General features: G+C 42.8%; 2 protein-coding genes across 2 annotated transcripts; both read right to left on the bottom strand.

Moving 5' to 3' along the window:
- Positions 1–346: 346 nt before the first annotated feature.
- LOC139323553 (C-signal-like) lies at positions 347–7,891 on the bottom strand. The gene is made up of 6 exons (XM_070952955.1): positions 7,702–7,891; positions 4,837–4,888; positions 3,833–4,020; positions 3,459–3,617; positions 1,555–1,662; positions 347–460 (listed from the first exon to the last, which is right to left on the bottom strand). Exons 1-6 carry the CDS (start codon positions 7,855–7,857, stop codon positions 347–349), a joined length of 777 nt encoding a protein of 258 aa, XP_070809056.1. The 5' UTR covers positions 7,858–7,891.
- A 2,030-nt stretch (positions 7,892–9,921) lies between these two features.
- Positions 9,922–20,630, bottom strand: LOC139323708 (C-signal-like). Its single transcript, XM_070953163.1, has 6 exons — positions 20,441–20,630; positions 19,195–19,246; positions 17,780–17,967; positions 13,754–13,912; positions 11,761–11,868; positions 9,922–10,035 (listed from the first exon to the last, which is right to left on the bottom strand). Exons 1-6 carry the CDS (start codon positions 20,594–20,596, stop codon positions 9,922–9,924), a joined length of 777 nt encoding a protein of 258 aa, XP_070809264.1. The 5' UTR covers positions 20,597–20,630.
- Positions 20,631–21,113: the final 483 nt, after the last annotated feature.

The raw sequence follows: 21,113 nt of genomic DNA, 5'->3' as shown, positions 1-21,113 counted from the left end.
ATCTAGAAGAGGAGTGGAAGGACAATTGTGTTTGTTGCAAAGAAGGTTGGAAGTTGCTTTACCTTTCCTGAGTTTTGTTTCTTTAGTTATCTTTCTTTTTTTTTTCTTTTATTGCTTGGCTTCTCAACTTTCTTTTGTGTGTGTGTGTGTGTGTGTGTGTGTGTATTATGTATGTTCATACTATATACATCTTTGGAATCAAGTCTTCCCAACCTCCCCAATATTGGACAATGTTTTTTAAAAAACCTTCTGAAATAAACAGAAAATAAAACAATGATTTTCATGATGTTCAGTGGTTTATTAGAGGTTCCATCACCATCGATCTATTAAGGGTGAGGCCACTGGATCACCAGGGAATTGGGCGACCCAACCAATCCACAAAGGTCCCGTTGTCCTCTTCACAAAGCTTGGACAGCACAGTCAGGATGCCTTGCGTGCTCTCTTCCACACTGATTTCCGGCTACCACAAAAAAAAGATCTCGTGAGGTTTAAGAAATCAGTCTTGCCCAGCCCAGAACCCTCAACTATGCTGATCAGCAGAATCAGTTCAATCCTAACTGAGATGGATTTGTACGAAACGGACCAATCTCATTTTGGCTTATGAAGGTATGGCAAGGCCAGCCCTTGTGAAGATGAAGATGATGATGTTGCAAAACGTTCATGAAAATCCCTAAATTTGGGTTTGTTAAATTAGGTTAATCACACAGGAGCACATCTTGCAAATGCAGGTAGCGAATAAACAAAATTACTTCTAATACTTGCAAAGCAGAAGTCTATTATTTCCTTTAGTATGTGAAGCCTCCCCATTATCCAAATTCAATGGGTGGACCCTCCTTGGAATGCTACACATGAGATGGATTTCATATAGAAGAACATGCTTTCCTGCAGAAATAGTGCTCAGCAAATAGAGAGAATCACCAATAAAAGAGATTCAAACATGAGAAGGTAAGATCTGGTAGATTTCCTTTTACGAAGAAATGGATTTTTAACCTTTTTAGGGTTAATTTTGTTCTGCTTGTACAATTTGTTCAGCTAAAATGTCCAATTCTTTGTTGTTTTTATATCTAATTCAATGTTTTATTTAAATAGTAGCATAGCTTTAACAGAAGTATTTGATATACTCTTATTTTTACACTAGCACATTGTTTTGTCAAAACAGAAAATAGAAACTAAACAGCAACAGCACTTAAACTTATATACCGCTTCACAGTGCTTTACAGCTCTCTCTAAGCAGTTTACAGAGTCAGCCTATTGCCCCCAACAATCTAGGTCCTCATTTTACCGACCTCGGAAGGATGGAAGGCTGAGTCAACCTGGAGCCTGGTGAGATTCAATTTGCCAAATTGTAGGCAGCCGGAAGGTGGCAGAAATAGCCTGCAGTACTGCACTCCAACCACTATGCCACCACAGCTCTTGAAACAATCAGAATACTAAAACTTTCAGGGACTTGGATCAGATAAGTCATACGTTATTATCTGTCTTTGGGAATACATGTATATCTGAATACATTGGAATAGGTTATCTCTTTACCAACATGAAGGAAAAAAACTTTACATCTTGATTGTCAGCATTTTTAACTGAGCCGGGATGGATGGCGATGCTCATAATCCCATTGGCCGGATACTCGAGAGATTGGCACTTGGTGAGCATGTTCAAAGCAGCCTGCAGGGTTAAGAAAAGAACAAAGAGATCAGAAAGCACTGAAGAGAAAAAGGAAGGAAAACCTGGAGATAAATAGTGCACAGCAGGATGTTGTACATTAACTGTTATGTGGGGCTGGAAAGGCCCATGAATTACTGTATTTTTCAGACTATAAGATGCTCCGGACTGCAAGATGCACATTAGCTTTAGAGGAGTAGAACAAGAAAAAAAATCTGCCTGTTCACCCCCATTCATTTGTTGCCCCGTTCTACATAGGCTGTTCGCAGCTGCAACACATTTGCAACTGCCTGTTCACCGCCATTTGCCGTGATCAATGGCAAACGGGCCGCGGCAAATGGGCTATGGCAATAGGTGGTGGCGTTAATCCCCACCGCCTAGAACAGCTGATTGGCACAGCACCAACCCCCCCAACCGCAATATTCGCTCTATAAGATGCACAGACATTTCCACCCAACTTTTTTTGCGGGGCAGGAAATGCGTTTTATAGTCTGAAAAATATTAATAATCTATTAAATATCCCATCAAATTGTTGTTGTTGTTGTCGTTTGCAAATAAGAAGTATTTGTATCTTCCCAAGGCAACAATTCCTACCAATATTGGTTTTGTTCTCCTTTCCTGATGATGCTTTCACTTTTACACTTTGACAAAAAAGATTTTTGTAGCACCAAAATTGTTGAGGGTAAAACTGCCCTCAGGCAAAGTGGTGCAACGGACCAGACAGCGAATAGATACGTTGCTTAGCAAAACACACAGATACTCACAGATTCTGAACGTTTAAAGAAAAATAAACAGTCTTTACTTGTAGTAAAAAAAACAAACTTGGCTTCTCAAAACAAAGATAACACTTCTTCAAATAATCACGGTTCAACACAAAAACATAGTTTGCTTACAATTCCGGTTCTCTTCAGTAACACAGACGCAGTTCCTTTCAGCAGTTCAACCTTCTAATAGCAGGAGCAGAAGTGAATGAACTTCCTGCCTTCTTTTATGTCTGCTTAGCACAGCCAATTAGTCATCTTTGTAGCAGTTAAAGTTACAGAACATAGTTTTCTATATATTATCTACCCAACCGTAGGATAAGCATCCAACAAAAATGCACAAAGACCACCCATTCAAGTTATATTTTTTTCTTCTTAATCCCAGTCCTTACATTAAAGGTCAATCTTTTTCAATGATAAATGAAACCTTTTCTGTTTTTAAAAAAGGAACGTTTGAATTTGGACAAAGTTCTTGTGAGGAAAAGCTCAAAAGAAGATGGGCGCTCTATCACTTGAGGTTTTTATCCTGTCCTGTCCTGTCCTGTCCTGTCCTGTCCTGTCCTGTCCTGTCCTGTCCTATCCTATCCTATCCTATCCTATCCTATCCTATCCTATCCTATCCTAAGCATCTTTACATATGCTCTCTTCACCAGTTCGAAATCTGGGAACCCCATTTGTAGAGGAGCAAAGATTACAGAGCAAAAGCATCATGAGGGGGTCCTTGGTGCTCGCTGAGCTTGCTTGTTTCCAGTGCTGATGATGTTACCTAGTTTGGGTAATCAAATATCTGCAAGAAAGCAAGAAATCTCAGAGAGCACCAAGGACGACCCCTCCTTTCAACCCTGAGCTGCAAACATTCTCCTTTATTGGTAAGGCATCATTGCTGACCCAGAGCTGAGACTCCATGCAAGATTGTATCTCAGTAATTGGTTAGAAATGCATCTTAAGGGACACACAAGCATAGATAGATGCACTTATGGATGAAAAGGGAGATCCCACTATCTGCAGGCAGGTCCACATAGAAAACTCACTAGGTACCTTAGCGCAGCAGTATCCAATTATTTTCAATTGGTCCCAATAACCCATACATTCAATAGAGCCTGCACTGCTAGATATGTTAATAACAGCCGCCTTGCTGGTGCTCAGCTCTTGACATGGGCTTCTCTGGGCTGCCTTCTTCAACAAGGGTAGGAATGCCTTGTAGAGAGAAGAAAAGAGAAGGAGTTGTAGTTATTTGTAGAGAAAGGAACTGTGCAATGACAGGAAAAGGTCTTCTGTCTCCTTTTCCAAGGGGCCCTTCATAGACTTCTCCAAGACCTTCATAGACGTCCCCGGATATGAGCATAGCCAGGAAAACTGCTAAATTAAAGCAGTCTTCCTTGCACTGGAAGGGATTTCATTCATAAACGAACCTGACTCATTTGTAGTGGACCAATGGTATTGACAGAATAAACTCGCATCATATCCTTGGCATTTTCTGTTTGCAGATCATTCAAGGCCCAAGTACCGGCATTGTTGATTAGGATGGTCAGCCCAGCTTCTCCAACACATTTCTGCACTTCGTTCAGAGCAGCCTGGATGCTTTCAGGTTTAGTGACATCTAAGGAAAAGCGATGTTTTTGGCAACATCAGCAACACAGAGTTTCAAGAATGGCAAGGGAAGAGCTTCCTGAAACCACAGATCTCAGGGTCTCTTCATGGAACTAACCACCTTCTGGAATAGCATTCTGAGAGATTCATTCTCAGAATTTCAGAGCCTGGGGGGTATCAGAAGGAAAGCAGCAAAGCAAGAACAAAGCAAGGCGGCAAGTAGGCGGCAGCTCTGGAGCAAGGCCGGACCCAGGAATGGCACGTTTCCTGACCCAGCTTAGGTGGGTTGTGGCTCTGGGGCCTTGGGGAATGGCGTGTCCCTGGGGCCCTGGCCCCTTATGCAAGGCAAAGTGTTAGTGGGCAGCATGCTTACCTTTGATGAACTGAACTGAGCAGGCAAAGCACGGAGTCAACTGATGAGGTGATTAGATGGGCCATGTGGTGAAGGCAATATATATAGGGCTGGGATGGGCGGAATGAGCATTGAGCAGGCAGGCAGGGTGAGCGAACGTTGGCTGGGTGGGGAAAGCGAGCAGCAACTAGGGCCGAGGTATGGCCAGCCAGAGGTCGCTACCGGTTTGGTGAACCAGGTCAAATTTTCCCTACCGGTTCACCCAAACTGGTGTGAACCAGCTGAATGCCACCTCTGATGACACCCCATTGTTTAAAAGAAAGCTGTTCTCTTTTCTCTCTGGGAAGCTGACTTTCTTGAACCGAACTAATGATATTTACAGCTTTGGTTAATTCCAAGAATAACTTTGAATTGATTATTCTGGATGTTTGTATACCATATTTGCTCCATATTCACATGGCCCTTGAAACTTACCTAACTGCAACACCACCAGATTCGGATATTTGCAAACCAACTCTTTTAGCTCCTGGAGGCGGGGAGGAAAAAAATCATAATTTTTCTGTGAGTTAAAATTCACAGACAATGTGAGCTGAATGTCAAAGAGAGACTCTCAAAAGCCAGAGCAAACAGGAAAGGTATGCAATTTCTGCTTCATTAGATGACCGAGCAAAGTTTGAAAAATCACAATAAGGCTTAACGCAACATGGGATCATACCCATTCAACTTAATCCAACCAGATATTGCTTCCCCAAAACCTTCCATACTCTACTGCTGGTCAAAGCTTTTTACTTTGAACTTACTGTAAGATTGCAATCTGACCAACTACCATTGTTGAAGACTAGGAGAGCTAATTATAGTAGGAAGCCATTTTGTTAATTTGACCAGGTGTAAATCTTGGTGAATGGCTCAGCACTGGAGTCCCCTCCACTTTTGAGGCAGGGGGCACCTTTGGAATTTTGAGTATTATCTTGTAAAAATTTTGCCAGTTTTTATCTGCCCAATTAGGACCAAAACATCCCTTTAGTGCCAAGCAAATTGATCTACCTACATTTTGTTTTGTAGGAATACAATGCATTAAGCAGAGTATTTATGGGGTGGAAGTAAAGAGGGCTTGCAAAGGTAAAAAAAATTATAGAGAGATGACATGAATTTTATTGATGTGAATTAAATTTAGTTAAAACTTTTTTTCACTGTCCGACCTCTTGCCCTATGCCTTAATTTATGTCGCTTCCTACTTTCCTCTGCTTATTCTTTTCCTCTGCTTTGAACGACATTGCTTTTCTTTAAAAAATGATTTTGCCTGAATAGAAGAAAAAGTATGCTATAGAGAAGAAAAAACAATGGGGATTATGCACTGAAAAAAAGTTAATACATAATAACCAATGTCAATAGAATTTAAGGAAAAGGAAAAAAGAAAAGGGGAACTCTATACTGTTTAAATAGAATGAACTCAATCTGCATTTTACTTACCACTGTCTGTTGCAAAAGGAAAGAATATAATTGGTGTGTAAACATACGTGGGTCAGAATATTCCTGGGATATTCAAAATGCAAGGTTAACATTCATCCTCAGTTCAAATTATGATCCACTATTTCCAACCCATCTTCTGCTAAAGTGATTCTTACCTGGTTGTCTTCTAGCTCCAGATCAAGGGTTGTAGAAAAGACCCATTTGGGTGGATAGGGCAACTCCAGAAACCTCTTCACCAGACCCAGACCGATCCCCCGATTGGATCCTGTCACCAGAACGCTGAAAACTGGCTCTGCCATCTCTTCAAGGACCTTCGGCTTCTGCTTCCAACCTACTCAAAGGTGTGTTTCAAATGCATCTTCTCACTATGGGGAAGCAACTTTATAAGGAGCAGGCAACACCTACCTTTAGATCTTCTGAGGAACTTTATTCATTTATTATCAAATTTGCTTGCTGCCAACTCCCAGTGATGCTCGCTGCCTCATCACAATCCACTTATTAAAGAAAGCAAGATTGCTTTTTATAACCAAAGAAACGTTCAGGATAGAAGGAAGAGGAGACACTGCTCCACAAAATTAGTCTATAATTTACTTGCATCCTCAGCTGTAATATAATGTATAGGGCAGTCCTGTTCCTCAATTCATCGCTGGAAAAAGGGTGGATAAGCATGCTTAGCCTTACATGCCATTCTTCATGTTAAAGCCTCTCTGAACCTAGAGGTTGTGGCACATCCACTCTTTTCATAGCCTTCTCCTCTTCCACTGGGAAGTGCCACCAAGGAACTGGATCACCTTAGAACCTGTCAGCTCTTCAAAGTAGACCAGAGAAGAAGAAAAATCCATCTGCTACATCATCTCTGAACTTATCTTTCCCTAGGCAGCATCTTCCCCCTCCCTCAATCACGGAAGGAGTGGCAGCTCATTGCTTACATGGCCTTTACCACTTCAGGTACAAGTATATAGTAGGTAGATTTGCCAAATGAGTTGCACAAGGATGGAGAAATACTGAATCAGCCACCATGGAAGAATGGATTGTGAAAATGCCAGAACTGGCAGAAATGGCACCCCTGACCTATTTGGACAGGGACAAAAGACAAAGTACTTTTATAAAAGTCTGGAAACTTTATAGACTTTTTTTTTTTCTGGAAATGGGAAAAAAAGTGAAATTATGGGTTCTGAATTTCTGGAATTCCAGCTGAAAAGGGATTGGATAAGAAGCTGAAGGCGGTTTTCTAATATTGAAGAGCAAAGGGGGCACTGAGTTTGTTTGATAACTATTGAAATTGCTTTTCATAAATGTGTGTGTGTGTTTATGTGTGTGTGTATATGTATTTGCATATATGTGTTTATAGCTGTGTGTTTGAAGAATATATTCTGAAAAGGTACTTGAAACAAATAGATCCCAGTAGTGGCCAAACATTTGGGGAGCGATTTCCATGTGAGATAACAAATGCATGTTTTATACACCTAAAATCATATTTTGTACAAGCTCTTCGGCCAAAGAGGTTATAGAAAAAAATGCTTTTAAAAGCCTCTGACGACCCCAGCTGAGTTGCCTGATCATCAGAGGCTTTTAAAAGCATTTTTTTCTATAACCTCTTTGGCCGAAGAGCTTGTACAAAAAATGATTTTACCTGTATAAAACATGCATTTGTTATCTCACATGGAAATCACTCCCCAAATGTTCGGCTGAAGAGGTTGTAGAAAAAATGCTTTCAAAAGTAAAAAAAAAAAAAAAAAAAAAAAAAAAAAGTTCGCCACGCCCACCCAATCACATTAACCCACCACCACCAAGCCACGCCCACAGAACCGGTAGTAACAAATTTTACCTAAAATTCCCTAGCTATGAGTTATGCTAACTGATTCTTACCTTGGTTTCTTCTCCTTCCAGGTCAAGGGTTGTAGCAAAGACCCATTTGGGTGGACGGGGCAACTCCAGAAACCTCTTCACCAGACCCAGACCGATCCCCCGATCGGATCCTGTCACCAGAATGCTGAAAACAGAGAAGCCGGCTGCCTTTGCCATCTCTTCAGGACCTGCAGCTTCAGCTTCCAACACGTTTGAAGGCTTAGTTCAAATGTGGCACCTCATCAGAGGTGGCAATATAATGACAAACTTGCCACGCCCATCTTCTTATAAGCTTCAATTTAAATATTGTGGAAAGAAACACTGCTTGCTCGGATAGAGGGTGCAGTGCTATAAGGGAGGGTGGGTAGGTGGGAGATATACCACCCTAGAAAATATCTGGAAATACTTTCAAATCCTGGGAGAGAGCTCATTTGACATGAAATAAGTTTTGATTTTGGCTGCTAAGGAAACATACAAAACCAGAACTAAATGTAAACATTGAGCCTTATGGTCAGGGGTGGGCTGCTGAGGGTTCGCAGGGATTCGGGAGAACCTCTAGCTAAGAATGCTGTGCCGTTCAGAGAACCCCCCAAATCCCGCTCCTGGTTGGCCCCGCCCTGCCCATCCTGCCCCATCCTTCCCAGAGTCCCCACACAGCCCGTTTTGGATGCAGGTAAGTGCAGGGCGGGCACAGAGGCTCGGGGAAGGCGAAAAACCGGAAGTTCAGGAAGGCTGGATATGGGTCCATTCCTGGCCTCCAGAGGGCCTCTGGAGCCTGGGGAGGCCGTTTTCTCCCTCCCAGAGGCTCGAAGAAAGCCTCCGGAGCCCGGGGAAGGCAAAAACACACTCCCCCCCCTCGCCGTGGTGCAGGAGGCTGACTAGGTCACGCCCACCATGGTCACACCCACCCATCAAACGAGCAGGGAACTCCTTGCTAACCTTTTTGAAGCCTACCAGCCCTCCAGCCCCCTACTCATTTTTGTTGCTCTTCTCTGCACTCTTTCCAGAGCTTCAGCATCTTTTTATATTGTGGTAACCAGAACTGGATGCAGTATTCCAAGTGTGCTCTTACTAAGGCTTTGTAAAGTTGTACTAGAACTTCACATGATCTTGATTCTCTCCCTCTGTTAATGCAGCCTAGGATTGTTGGCTCATATTTAAGTGATTGTCTACTAGGACTCCAAGATCCCTCTTGCAGTTTCTGGCATTAAGCCAAGTTTCACCTAGTCCAGGGGTGTCAAACTCACGTCACAACGGCATCACGTGATGTATTGGGACTCTTTTCCCCTTCACTAAGCTGGGAGTGGGCGTGGCAGCCTGTGACACATTCGGCCCATGGGCCGGGAGTTTGACAGTCCTGACTTAGTCTATACCTATACAGTTGGTTTTTTTTTTACCTAGGTGTAAAACCTTACTTTTATCTACGGTATGTTGAATTTCATTTGGTTAGGTCCTCTTATTTTTTTATTTACAAAATGTTTTTAATAGTATAGCGGTTCCTTGGTAATCAACTCATCGATATTGGTACCCGATGCATTTTGACATGAAAATTTTTGTCCCGGTAATCATTGTGTCAGCGTTCCAAATTAGGCTTTCTTCCAGCGCTGACATAACAAGTTGAAGCAGAAAGAGCGGAAGCTTGATTTATTGCTGAGATGAACTTTTACCTAGTTTTGAATGTACAGATAGGGTTTCCTGGGAGACGAGGATGGGGGCTGCATTCCTGTGAAAAGAACGTGCCGGGATGTAGAGATGGATCTGTATGATGGCCAATGGGACGTTGGGGGTTGGAGAGCGGAAGAGGAGGGGGTTGGAAGGAGGGGCCAGTTTGGCTGCAATTTGAGTCAGAAATGTCGGATTCTGCTATTCTTAAAAATAAAATGGTTCATTAGACAGCTTACGCTTGAGAATGAAGTTTATTCAAGATAGCACCGAAACCTGACACATTGTTTGTTTGGTATTCAACGCACAAGTTAGAGCTTGTCGGTATCAGCTGCCATGTGATTCACTACATTATTCCTTATGGGAAAAATTTGTTTGATACTTATCATTTCTGATACTCATTTCACCTCCCAGAACCAATTAACAATAAGTACTGAGGTACCACTGTATATGCAGATGTTTGAAATTTTGTGAAAGAAAGAACAAAATGAGAACTTTAATGACAGAAAGCAGTTTATTGAAGGCCCCATCACCTCTCAGCGGATTATGAACCAATGACATAAGGGTGAGACTAATGGATCACCAGGGAACACAACGACCCAACCAATCCAGAAAGGTCCCATTATCCTTCTCGGAAAGCTTGGACAACACAGTCACGATGCCTTGTGTGCTCTCTTCCACGGTGATTTCCGGCTGCCACAAAGAAAGAATCTCATAAGGTTTAAAGAATCAGCCCTGCCCAGCCCAGAATTCTCACAACGGAATCTAGTTGGACTTCTTGATCATAAATGTTCATCTCTAATATAGAGAATGATTTGTATTAAACTGGCCAATCAAATGTTGATTGATTCCATTTAGAAAGGTATATGAATGCAGCCTCTGTGATCAAGTGATGGTCCAATGTATTCCATAAGTCCTTAAATTCGAGTTAATTGAGTAAATTAAACAAAACCAGGGCAAGCATCTTTTGCAAGCCAAAGGATTTGTTTTTAATAGTTTAAAGCAGAACTCTTATGATTTGTGTTACCCCATGTAGGTTCAGCACACTGCATGCCAAGATGTTTTCCAAAACATACTTTTTCAAGTTAGCAAATTATCTTTTTCCCAATTTTCAATAAACCTTCTCTTGGAAATCTGTCTGACAGTAGAACATGTGAAACCTTCCTTAGATCCTAGGCAGAAATGGAAATTGATTTTTTTTTCTTTACTATATTTTTGTTTTTCTCTTTTCTTTCTCTTCTTTTTTCTTCTTTGCACCTATTTTTCTTTTCTTTTTTAGTTTGTATGACTTTTTATTTTTGCATTTGTAATCTTTCATAAAAATAACTGTAGGGCATATAATTTAAATTATTCACCCAGAGCAATATGCACATACACCAGGGTCCATGGATAAATACATTATTTCTTTTTCCAGATTAAAAGACTTACGTAGGGGTTGCGACTTGTGTTTACCAAGCCAGGGTGGAAATTGAAATGAAGTTTTCTAGGACACATTGTTCTGTTTGTCCTTCATTCTCTTCATACCCAATCGTTTAATTCAATGTGTAGCAGTGATTCTCAACCTGTAGTCTGAGGACCCCATATATATTGTCTGCAAAGGCTTGCAGAAATGTTATGATTTAAAGCTTGGGTGGTCCGTGGCCATGGTCTGTGGCCACAATAACATAGCAATTAAACTTATATCAGAGGTGGGTTTCAGCAGGTTCTGATCAGTTCTGGAGAACCGGTAGCAGAAATTTTGAGTAGTTCAGAGAACCAATAGTAAAAATTCTGACTGGCCCCGCCCCCATCTATTCTCTGTCTCCTGAGTCCCATCTGATCGGGAGGAAATGGGGATTTTGTAGTAATTTTCCCCTGGATTGAGGAGGGAATGGAGATTTTACAGTATCCCACCAAGCCACGCCCACCAAGCCGTGCCACCCCAACCAACCCACACCCATAGAACCGGTAGTAAAAAAATTTGAAACCCACCACTGACTTATATACCGCTTTATAGTGCTTTCCAGCTTTCTCTAAGCGGTTTTACAGAGTCAGCCTCCTGCCCCCAACAATTTTACCCACTCATTTTACCCACCTCGGAAGGATGGAAGGCTGAGTCAACCTTGAGCCTTGTGAGATTTGAACTGCTAAATTGCAGGCAGCTGGCAGGCAGCAGAAGTAGCCTGCAGTACTGCACTCTAACTACTGCGCCACCATGGCTCAAAAGATATTTTAAAGGGTTTTATGGTAAAGAAAAAGTTGAGAACCACTGATCTACAGCATAACTTTTACAGAAGTATTCAATATATCTGTTTGCACAGCATATTAAATAAAATGCAAAAACGTTTAGAGACTCATTAGTAGGTGATTTATATGTCTTTGAACGTGTATATAACATACCTGACACCACTTCCCACATAAAAAAAAACAAAAACTTACAATTGGGTTGTGAGCAGTTTTAACCGAGCCAGGATGGATGGCGACACTCATAATCCCATCGGCCGAATACTCGAGAGATTGGCACTTGGTGAGCATGTTTAAAGCAGCCTGCAGGGTTGAAAAAAAGAATGATGAGATAAGAATGCATTGAAGAGAAAAAGGAAGGAAAGCGTGAAGAACACAGGGTATTGGGGTTAGAAAAGGCCTAAGAGGCACACTAGAACTGGACTAAACAACTCCTTGAGAATACTACTGGGAGGAAGTCAGCCACATGAATCGTTCTGGCTAGCAAAGATTAAAGGTAAAGGTTCCCCTTGCACATATGTGCTAGTTGTTCCTGACTCTGGGGGACGGTGCTCATCTCCGTTTCAAAGCCAAAGAGCCAGCGCTGTCCGAAGACGTCTCCGTGGTCATGTGGCCAGCATGACTCAATGCCAAAGTTGCACGGAACGCTGTTACCTTCCCACCAAAGGTGGTCCCTATTTTTCTGCTTGCATTTTTTATGTGCTTTCGAACTGCTAGGTTGGCAGAATCTGGGACAAGTAACGGGAGCTCACCCCATTACACAGCACTAGGGATTTGAACTGCTGAATTGCCAACCTTTTGATCGACAAGCTCAGCGTCTTAGCCACCGAGCCACCGCGTCCCACACCTAGCAAAGATATCTGTATGTTAATTATTCTGCAATCTCATGCAAGTGAAAATGTGTGTCAGGGTCTGTTTAATAAACTGTTGGGACTGTCAAAACAATTTCCCTTCAAATAGTTGTGTTGTTTTTTTTAATTTAGTTTTGTTTTATGCAAATGAGAAATATTTTCTTGGATTAGCATGCATCCCTCCCAATGCAACTGCAGGTAGTCTGCATCAGTTCAAAATCTGGAAACACCATTGGTAGAAGAGCAAAGATGACAGCAGTAAAGCAACATTGGTGACCCAGGTCTGTGACAGTGCACAATACCACACAGTGTCGCCTCTCAGCAATTGGTGAGAAAAGCATCTTTAGAAAGAAGCAGACATGGGCAGATATACCATATTTTTCGAAGTATAAGACGCTCCAGACTATAAGACGCACCTACCTTTTTTGGTGAGGAAAACAAGAAAAAGAAATCTGCCTCTGCCTCCTAGCAATTTGCCTCATTGCAAATTGCTGTTGCAGCAAACAGCAAACAGCTTGCTTTAGTTTCATTTTCGTTTTCAGCACAGCCTGATTAGCACAAGAAAAAAAAAACTGCCTCCCAGCAATTTATTTCCTTGCAGCAAACAGCGGACGCCGGCTGGCAAATCCCTGCAGCCTGAAACAGCTGAGGGTCAGGAGGCCGATCCAACCGACAATTAGCTGCTTGTGCTAATCAGGTTGTGCTGAAGCTGAAGTGGGCTGTTTGCTGCTTGCTGCAAGGAGGTAAATTGCTGGGAGGCAGAGGCCAAGTGGGGGGGTCAGAGGGTGGGCGGGGTTACATTTGGTATATAAGATGTACCCAAATTTTCACCCTCTTTTAGGAGTGAAAAGTGCATCTTATACTCTGAAAAACATGGTACTTCTGGATGAAACAGGAGGGTCTACTACAGATAGTCATCAATTTATGATGGTAGTTTAACCTGGAATTACGATCATGAGTCATTGCACTCGTTAGTTGTCAGTTGAGACATCACGTGACCGGATTACTGAACGCTGTTTGAGGCAGTGGTTAAGTGAATGCTGTGGTGCTTTAACAAACGCCATAGTTGTTAAATAAATCCAGTTTAACCAATGGGATTTTGCTGAAGTGGTGGAAAACATCACATCACAGGCATGGGCCCACAGGATATTGCAAATGGCTGTAAAGGTGAACTGGTTGCCTAGCGCCCAAAATATAATCATGTATTTTGAATTTTTGAAACCGGGTCATAAGTAGCTTTTGGGGAATGGCTCTATCAAAACTCACTAAGCAACCAGTCAGAAGTTGAGAACTCCCTGTATCTGCAGGCAGGTCCACCTAGAAAACCCATCTGATACCTTACTGCAACGATATGCAATTATCTTCATGTTGTTAAAAGAAACCAGCAGTTCAATTGATCCTGCAATGCTGGACATGTTAATAACAGCTGCCTTGCTGCTGCTCAGCCCTTGACATGGACTTCTCCGGGCTGCCCTCTTCAGAAGGGGCAGAAATGCCTTGTAGAGAGAAGAAAAGAGAGGAGGAGCTATAGTTAAGCCTAGAAAAAGAACTGCGCAATAACGGGGAAAGGTCTTCTGTCACCTTCTGCAAGGGGACCTTCACAGAGTCATCTAGACCTGACCCCACCTGGGAAAAATACTCTCTGGTGGGCTGCCCTTAAAGATGGGTCAACACCTCCAGTTGACACAGAGCCTGGGTGATGCACAAGGAAGGTCTAGGTGCCCAGGTGGCACAACGGTTAGAATGCAGTATTGCAGGCTGACTCTGCCCATTGCCAGGAGTTCGATCCTGATGGAGTTCAAAGTGGATTCAGCCTTCCATCCTTCCGAGGTCGGTACAATGAAGACCCAGATCGTTGGGGGCAATATGCCGACTCTGTAAACCGCTTAGAGAGGGCTGTAAAGCACTGTGAAGCAGTATATAAGTCTAAGTGCTATTGCTATTGCAGACTAACTCTGCTCACTGCCAGGAGTTCGATCCTGATGGGGCTCAAGGTGGATTCAGCCTTCCATCCTTCCGAGGTCGGTACAATGAAGACCCAGATCGTTGGGGGCAATATGCTGACTCTGTAAACCGCTAGACTACATGGCTCAGTGGCTAAGACACTGAGCTTGTCGATCAGAAAGGTCGGAGGTTCGGCGGTTCGAATCCCTAGTACAGGTCTTCTGCATGAGCAGGGGGTTGGACTAGATGACCTCCAAGGTCCAACTCTGTTACTGTTAACTCTTAGAGAGAGCTCTAAAGCACTATGAAGCGGTATACAAGTCTAAGTGCTATTGCTAGGCAACGTATTTCCCATAAAGAGCTCCCATGCAACTGCTGCAGGATTCTTGAATCCTTTTCATAGTGTCCATATTTGCCACTAAAGGGGTCCTTGGTGATCTCTGACTTTGGTTTTGTACTGATAATGGCTACATAACTTAGGCCCGGGGTACCTGGCAGACCATCTGCGGCCAGCAACAGTTCCCCATCGCCTGGTGCGCTCTCACAGGGAGGGCCTCCTTGGGGTCCCGTCGGCCAGACAGTGTCGACTGGTGACTCCCAGGAAGCGGACCTTCTCTGTGGGCGCGCCTACTCTGTGGAATCAGCTCCCCCTGGAGCTCCGGATGGCCCCTGACCTTCGCTCTTTCCGCCGTGACCTCAAAACATGGCTATTTGGCCTGGCCAGATTGGACTGAAGGGGTTTTTAAAGGGGATTGTATTTATATTTGAATACTGAATTTTATGTGTTTTTTATTGTTGTGGGCTGCCCTGAGTCCTTTGGGAGAGAGGGCGGCATACAAGTTTAATAAAATAAAAAATAAAATAAATAATGTTACCTAGTTTGGATAACGAAATGTCTGCAAGAAAACAACCCAGCTCGGACATCACCATGGACCCCCTCATTTTGAGCCTGAATTACAAATATTCTCCTTTACCGATACTCAGTGGTGGGTTTTAAAAATTTTTTACTATCAGTTCTGTGGGTGTGGCTTGATGGGTGTGGCATGGCTTGGAGGGCGTGGCAGGGGAAGGATACTGTAAAATCTCCATTCCCACCCCCACTCCAGGGGAAGGATACTGCAAAATCCCCATTTCTTCCTGATCAGCTGGGACTTGGGAGGCAGAGAATAGATGTGGGCGGGGCCAGTCAGAATTTTTACTACCGGTTCTCCAGAACTGGTCAGAACCTGCTAAAACCCACCTCTGCCGATACTTGACACTACTACACCAATATCTAGACAGGTGTGTGTTCTTATGTGCGTGTGTGTGTGAGAGAGAATCCAAAACAAGGTCAGTATATGGAAGCACTTGTGGGCTTAAAGGATCCAAAGAGCTCCAAAGTTATTTTACTGTATCTCAAACCCTGTGGGCATTTTTTGTAGCATGACCCCATGCGGTACACATTATCTATTTAGCATAAGATACTCTAGTATCTAGCCAGTTTATTTATGGTGCTGGGGATTATTTTGAGAGTCTTAAAGGTGATCACTGGTATCTGTAAGATCAACCAGGGTGATTCTATCCAAAGTGGTTTCTGGCACTGAACACTACTATGAGTTTAAGCAGGAGAAGAACAGATGCTTCTACGAGGATCTGTCACCAGGAAATCCACAGCAACAATGAATGGACTTTCTATCTTTTGCGCAATTGAAAATATGACTGAGATTCAAATTTGTGTCTTCTCCAATGCTTAGCAACTACCTTTCTACCTTTTCTCAACCTTCCTGAGAAAGAAGAGATGACTGATGGGGAAATAATTCTCAAAAGTCAAGAGATGGTCCCTTAAGGAAAGAGTGCTTGATAGCAATAGCAATAGCACTTAGACTTTTATACCGCTTTACAGCCCTCTCTAAGCGGTTTTACAGAGTCACCCTATTGCCCCCAACAATCTAGGTCCTCATTTTACCGACCTCGGAAGGATGGAAGGCTGAGTCAACCTTGAGCCTGGGGAGATTCTAATTGCCAAACTGCAGGCAGCCGGTAGTCAGCAGAAGTAGCTTGCAGTACTGCGTTTTAACCACTGCGCCACCGATGCTCTTGATGGCCTCCTTCAAGCACAAAGGCATTGTTAAACTCATCTCACTTCAAATCCCCAAGTCTTCTCTGGAATTATGAATGAGCTATTGTCTGTTTTTCAGGTTTGGTGCACCTCTGGTGACATTCTAAGAGGTCACTACTGCTCTCATCCAGATTCTATCCAGCTGTTATTAGACTGAGAAAAGGTGTGAGTTTTTGGCCACAAAGTGCCTCACAAAAGGGTCATAAGCAGTCTGGGAGGGTTTTTTTTTTTTTTGTCCCAAACTTCCCTAAGTGGTTACCACCAATGTTCCAACAACCTTACGCATGGTCACTCATGCCCTCATCACTTCCCGCCTGGACTACTGCAATGCTCTCTACATGGGGCTCCCCTTGAGGTGCACCCGGAGTCTCCAACTGGCGCAGAGTGCAGCCGTGCGGGTGGTTATGGTAGCGACATGGCATTCCCATGTAATACCTCTCCTGCGCGAGCTGCACTGGCTCCCGGTGGTCTTCCGTGTGCGCTTCAAGGTCTTGGTTACCACCTTTAGAGCGCTCCATGGCTTAGGACCTGGTTACTTATGGGATTGCCTGCTGCCACCAGTAGCCTCCCACCGGCCGGTACGCTCTCATAGAGAGGAGCTCCTCCGGGTGCCGTCAGCCAAACAATGTCGACTGGCGACCCCCAGGGGGAGAGCCTTCTCTGTGGGGGCACCTACTATCTGGAATGAGCTCCCCCCGGAGATACGGAGGATCCCGGATCTACACACCTTCCGCCGCACTCTCAAGACCTTTTTATTCCATCAGGCTGGCTTGGCCTGTTTCCCTTTTTTCCCTTTTTAAAACCTAATTTTAATTCGTTTTTAATTTATTGGGGTGTTTTAAATCTGTCTTCGGCCAAATTGTTTAATTCGATTTTATTCCGTTTTAAATTTTGTATTTTATCCTGTGGCTGTTCACTGCCCTGAGTCCTTCGGAAGTAGGGCGGTATACAAATCAGATAAAACTAAAAACTAAACTAACCTGCTCCCAAATCAATGTATAGTTTCTACTTCTTTGTTTCACCAATGAAGATATTTCCTTGCATTCTACTCTATACCGAATTCAGCTGTTCAATCTTTAACAAACCCATCTTCCTTGCTTCGCTTCCTCATAAACAAACCTTTGTGTTAAATAATATATTACGGATATCCAACCTTGGCAGCTTTAAGACTTGTGGACTTCAACTCCCAGAATTCCCCAGCCAGCTATGCTGGCAAGTGATGTCCTTAAGTCTTAAAGTTGTCAAGGTTGGGCATCCCTTTAATATAAGGTACTTTGCTCAAAAGTATTTTTCAAAAAAAAATAAAGAAGAATAAACAAACCTGACTCATTTGCAGTGGGCCAATTGTATTGACAGAGTAAACTCTCATCATATCCTTGGCATTTTCTGTTTCCAGATCATTGAAGGACGAGGTGACAGCGTTGTTGATTAGGATGGTCAGCCCCCCTTCTCCAACACATTTTCCCACTTCTTTCAGAGCTGCCTGGATGCTTTCAAGATTAGTAACATCTAAGGAAAAGCAATTTTATTTAAACTTCAGCAACCTAAGTCTTTTAGAATGGCAAGGGAAGAGTTTCCTATATGCCTATTCATGTAGCTAACCACCTTATGGAATAACAGAATAGAGAATAGAATTTCCCTGTTTTTAACTGGAGGGGAATCACACCCCATATAACTGAAAATCAAAAGAAACCACAGTGCATGGCATCCCCACCACCACCAATAAAGTTTATTGATTAGCAATGAGACCATAAAAAAAACCCTGTAAGACCAATATAGAGGAAACAGTAGAACATATTCATAATAAACTGTCATCCCCGCAGTTCACCCCAATTTGTTCCATGCACTGTAGACTATTTTCTTCAAAATGGACTTCGATAAGATTGATTATAAATTTTGATTATAAATTTGATTATAATAATTGCAGTCTTGCTACTGATAGGCAGAGGCGTTTCCTGCAGGAAGTAAGAAGTGAGGGTGTCTCAGGGTTTTTTTAAATAAGGATCTATGTCAGCAGTTCTTTCCATAGAATAGAATTTCCAGTCAAAGATTACTGTGTTTCCCTGAAAATAAGACCTTGTTTTAAATTTTTTTGAACCCCGAAATAAGCACTTGTCCTTATTTTCGGGGAGGTCTTATTATTTTGGGGCGCATGGCGCAGGATGGGGCACCTCTTGCAGTCTTATTTCCAGCTCTGTCTTCCTAACCCTAACCAGAGGAAATGGCGAGGACTGGTTGCACGTGCGGTTAAATATTTTCGGGGAGGGCTTATTTTCGAGGAGGGCTTATTTTAGGGGAAACACGGTATATCAGGGGTGGGTTCTGCATGCGCAGATCACCTATGATGACATCTGGGTCAGTGGGCGGAGCCTCCCACCGGTTTTATTACCGGTTCTTGCGAACCGGTCCGAACCAGGGGCAACTCACCACTGCGGTATATGTGTAAAATCTTCAACAGCTGTTGTACTAAAAGCACATGGTTTTTCTTCAAACGGATCTCCTTGGAACCTTCCATATCTTACCACAGAATCTACTTGTTCAATATGTGTTCCAGAGAAAGCTTGTCTAATACGTGGAGGCATCTAAGTTAAATTATTTTCTTTTTGGGAACAGGTTTGTTCAGCCGCTTCAAGTGAAGAGAACCAGAGATATTACAGGTTTCCTTAGTTCTAGGAATGACTTTGAGCTGGATATTCAGGGCATTCCTGTAGTACAAAGTTTGTCCTTGAAACTTACCTAATTGCAGCACCACCAGATTCGGATGTTTGCACGCCAACTCTCTCACTTCCTGGAGAAAAAGAAAATCACAGACAGAAGATTATAGTTATAATATATGGATATCTTGTAAAATAGTAGCCAGTATTAATCTGGCCAGTTAGGTTCAAAGCAACTCCTTATTAGGAAACAAATCGATCTACTTCCATTTTGTTTTGTTGAAATTAAATGCACGAAGCAGCGGATTTATGGGGTGGAAGTGAGAGTGGCTTGCGAGGATACAAAATCAGTGAGGTGTCATGAATCACGTTAATGTGAATTAGATTTTAATTATATTTTTAAACCTTTTTTCTTCATGCATTCTGCCTTAATCTTGCTTTCTATTTTCCTCTTTTGATTCTATTTTCTATTTGGATGGTGATGCTTTTTTAATTTTTATTTCTTGTTGCTGAATATAAGAAAAAAGAATGTTATGCTGAAGGAAAAACTAACTAACACCGCAATTATAGTGTTAAAAAGAAGTTAATACATAACTAAAGCGAATAGAATTTAAGGTAATTAAATGCCTTCTACTAGTGAATAGAATTTAAGGAACACAAGAAAAGGTGAACTGTATGCTAAATAGGATGAAACAGTCTCTGTTTTGCTTAGCATTTTCCTTGCTGCAAAAGGGTGAATTATAATTAGGGCAAATATGTATATATGTGGGCAGGGATGAAATGCTCCCGGTTCGGACCAGATCACCTGATCCGGTAGCGATGGAGGCAGTTGGTTCGGAAAACCGGTAGCAAAAATCCCTGTACCCTCCCTCACCATACCCAGCTGAGCCGCGCGATCATCAGAGGCTCTTTATTTACTTTTAAAAGCATTTTTTTCTACAGCCTCTTCAGCCAAAAAATGCTTTTAAAAAAAGAAACAAAAAGCCTCTAATGATCGTGCGGCTCAGCTGGGATCGTCAGAGGCTTTTAAAAGCATTTTTTCTACAACCTCTTCGGCCAAAGAGGTTATAGAAAAAAATGCTTTTAAAAGCCTCTGACGACCCCAGCTGAGTTGCCTGATCATCAGAGGCTTTTAAAAGCATTTTTTTTACAACCTTTACGGCCGAAGAGGTTGTAGAAAAAATGCTTTTAAAAGTAAAAAAAAAAAAAAGTTGGCCACGCCCACCCAATCACATTAACCCACCACCACCAAGCCACGCCCACAGAACCGGTAGTAACAAATTTTACCTAAAATTCCCTAGCTATGAGTTATGCTAACTGATTCTTACCTTGGTTTCTTCTCCTTCCAGGTCAAGGGTTGTAGCGAAGACCCATTTGGGTGGACGGGGCAACTCCAGAAACCTCTTCACCAGACCCAGACCGATCCCCCGATTGGATCCTGTCACCAGAATGCTGAAAACAGAGAAGTCAGCTGCCTTTGCCATCTCTTCAGGACCTGCAGCTTCAGCTTCCAACACGTTTGAAGGCTTAGTTCAAATGTGGCACCTCATCAGAGGTGGAAATATAATGACAAACTTGCCACGCCCATCTTCTTATAAGCTTCAATTTAAATATTGTGGAAAGAAACACTGCTTGCTTGGATCGAGGGTGCAGTGCTATAAGAGAGGGAGGGTGGGTGGGTGGGAGATATACCACCCTACAAAATATCTGGAAATACTTTCAAATCCCGGGAGAGAGTTCATTTGACATGAAATAAGTTTTGATTTTGGCTGCTAAGGAAACATACAAAACCGGAACTAAATGTAAAAATTGAGCCTTATGGTCAGGGGTGGGCTGCTGAGGGTTTGCAGGGATTTGGGAGAACCTCTAGCTAAGATTCTGTGCAGTTCAGAGAACCCCCCAAATCCCGCTCCTGGTTGGCCCCGCCCTGCCCATCCTGCCCCGCCCCTCCCAGGAGTCCCCACACAGCCCATTTTGGATACAGGTAAGTGCAGGGCGGGC

Source organism: Pituophis catenifer, unplaced genomic scaffold (assembly GCF_029215685.1).
Source record: "Pituophis catenifer annectens isolate HBS135680 unplaced genomic scaffold, rPitCat1.0.hap2 SCAF_13, whole genome shotgun sequence".
Classification (NCBI taxonomy): domain Eukaryota; kingdom Metazoa; phylum Chordata; class Lepidosauria; order Squamata; family Colubridae; genus Pituophis; species Pituophis catenifer.
Note: the sequence above shows the minus strand (reverse complement) of the source record. Positions and strands in the feature narration are given on the sequence as shown.

Excerpts from the sequence above, each read along its gene's own strand:
- LOC139323708 (XM_070953163.1), bottom strand. The coding sequence starts at position 20,596 with ATGGCAAAGGCAGCTGACTTCTCTGTTTTCAGCATTCTGGTGACAGGA. Across the intron at positions 17,968-19,194 it reads TCTGGTGGTGCTGCAATTAG|ATGTTACTAATCTTGAAAGC; the intron begins GTAAGTTTCAAG and ends GCTTTTCCTTAG. Across the intron at positions 13,913-17,779 it reads GCCCACTGCAAATGAGTCAG|GCATTTCTGCCCCTTCTGAA; the intron begins GTTTGTTTATTC and ends TCTCTCTACAAG.
- LOC139323553 (XM_070952955.1), bottom strand. The coding sequence starts at position 7,857 with ATGGCAAAGGCAGCCGGCTTCTCTGTTTTCAGCATTCTGGTGACAGGA. Across the intron at positions 4,889-7,701 it reads TGGAAGGAGAAGAAACCAAG|GAGCTAAAAGAGTTGGTTTG; the intron begins GTAAGAATCAGT and ends CCCCGCCTCCAG. Across the intron at positions 1,663-3,458 it reads TTGGATACTGCTGCGCTAAG|GCTGCTTTGAACATGCTCAC; the intron begins GTACCTAGTGAG and ends TTAACCCTGCAG.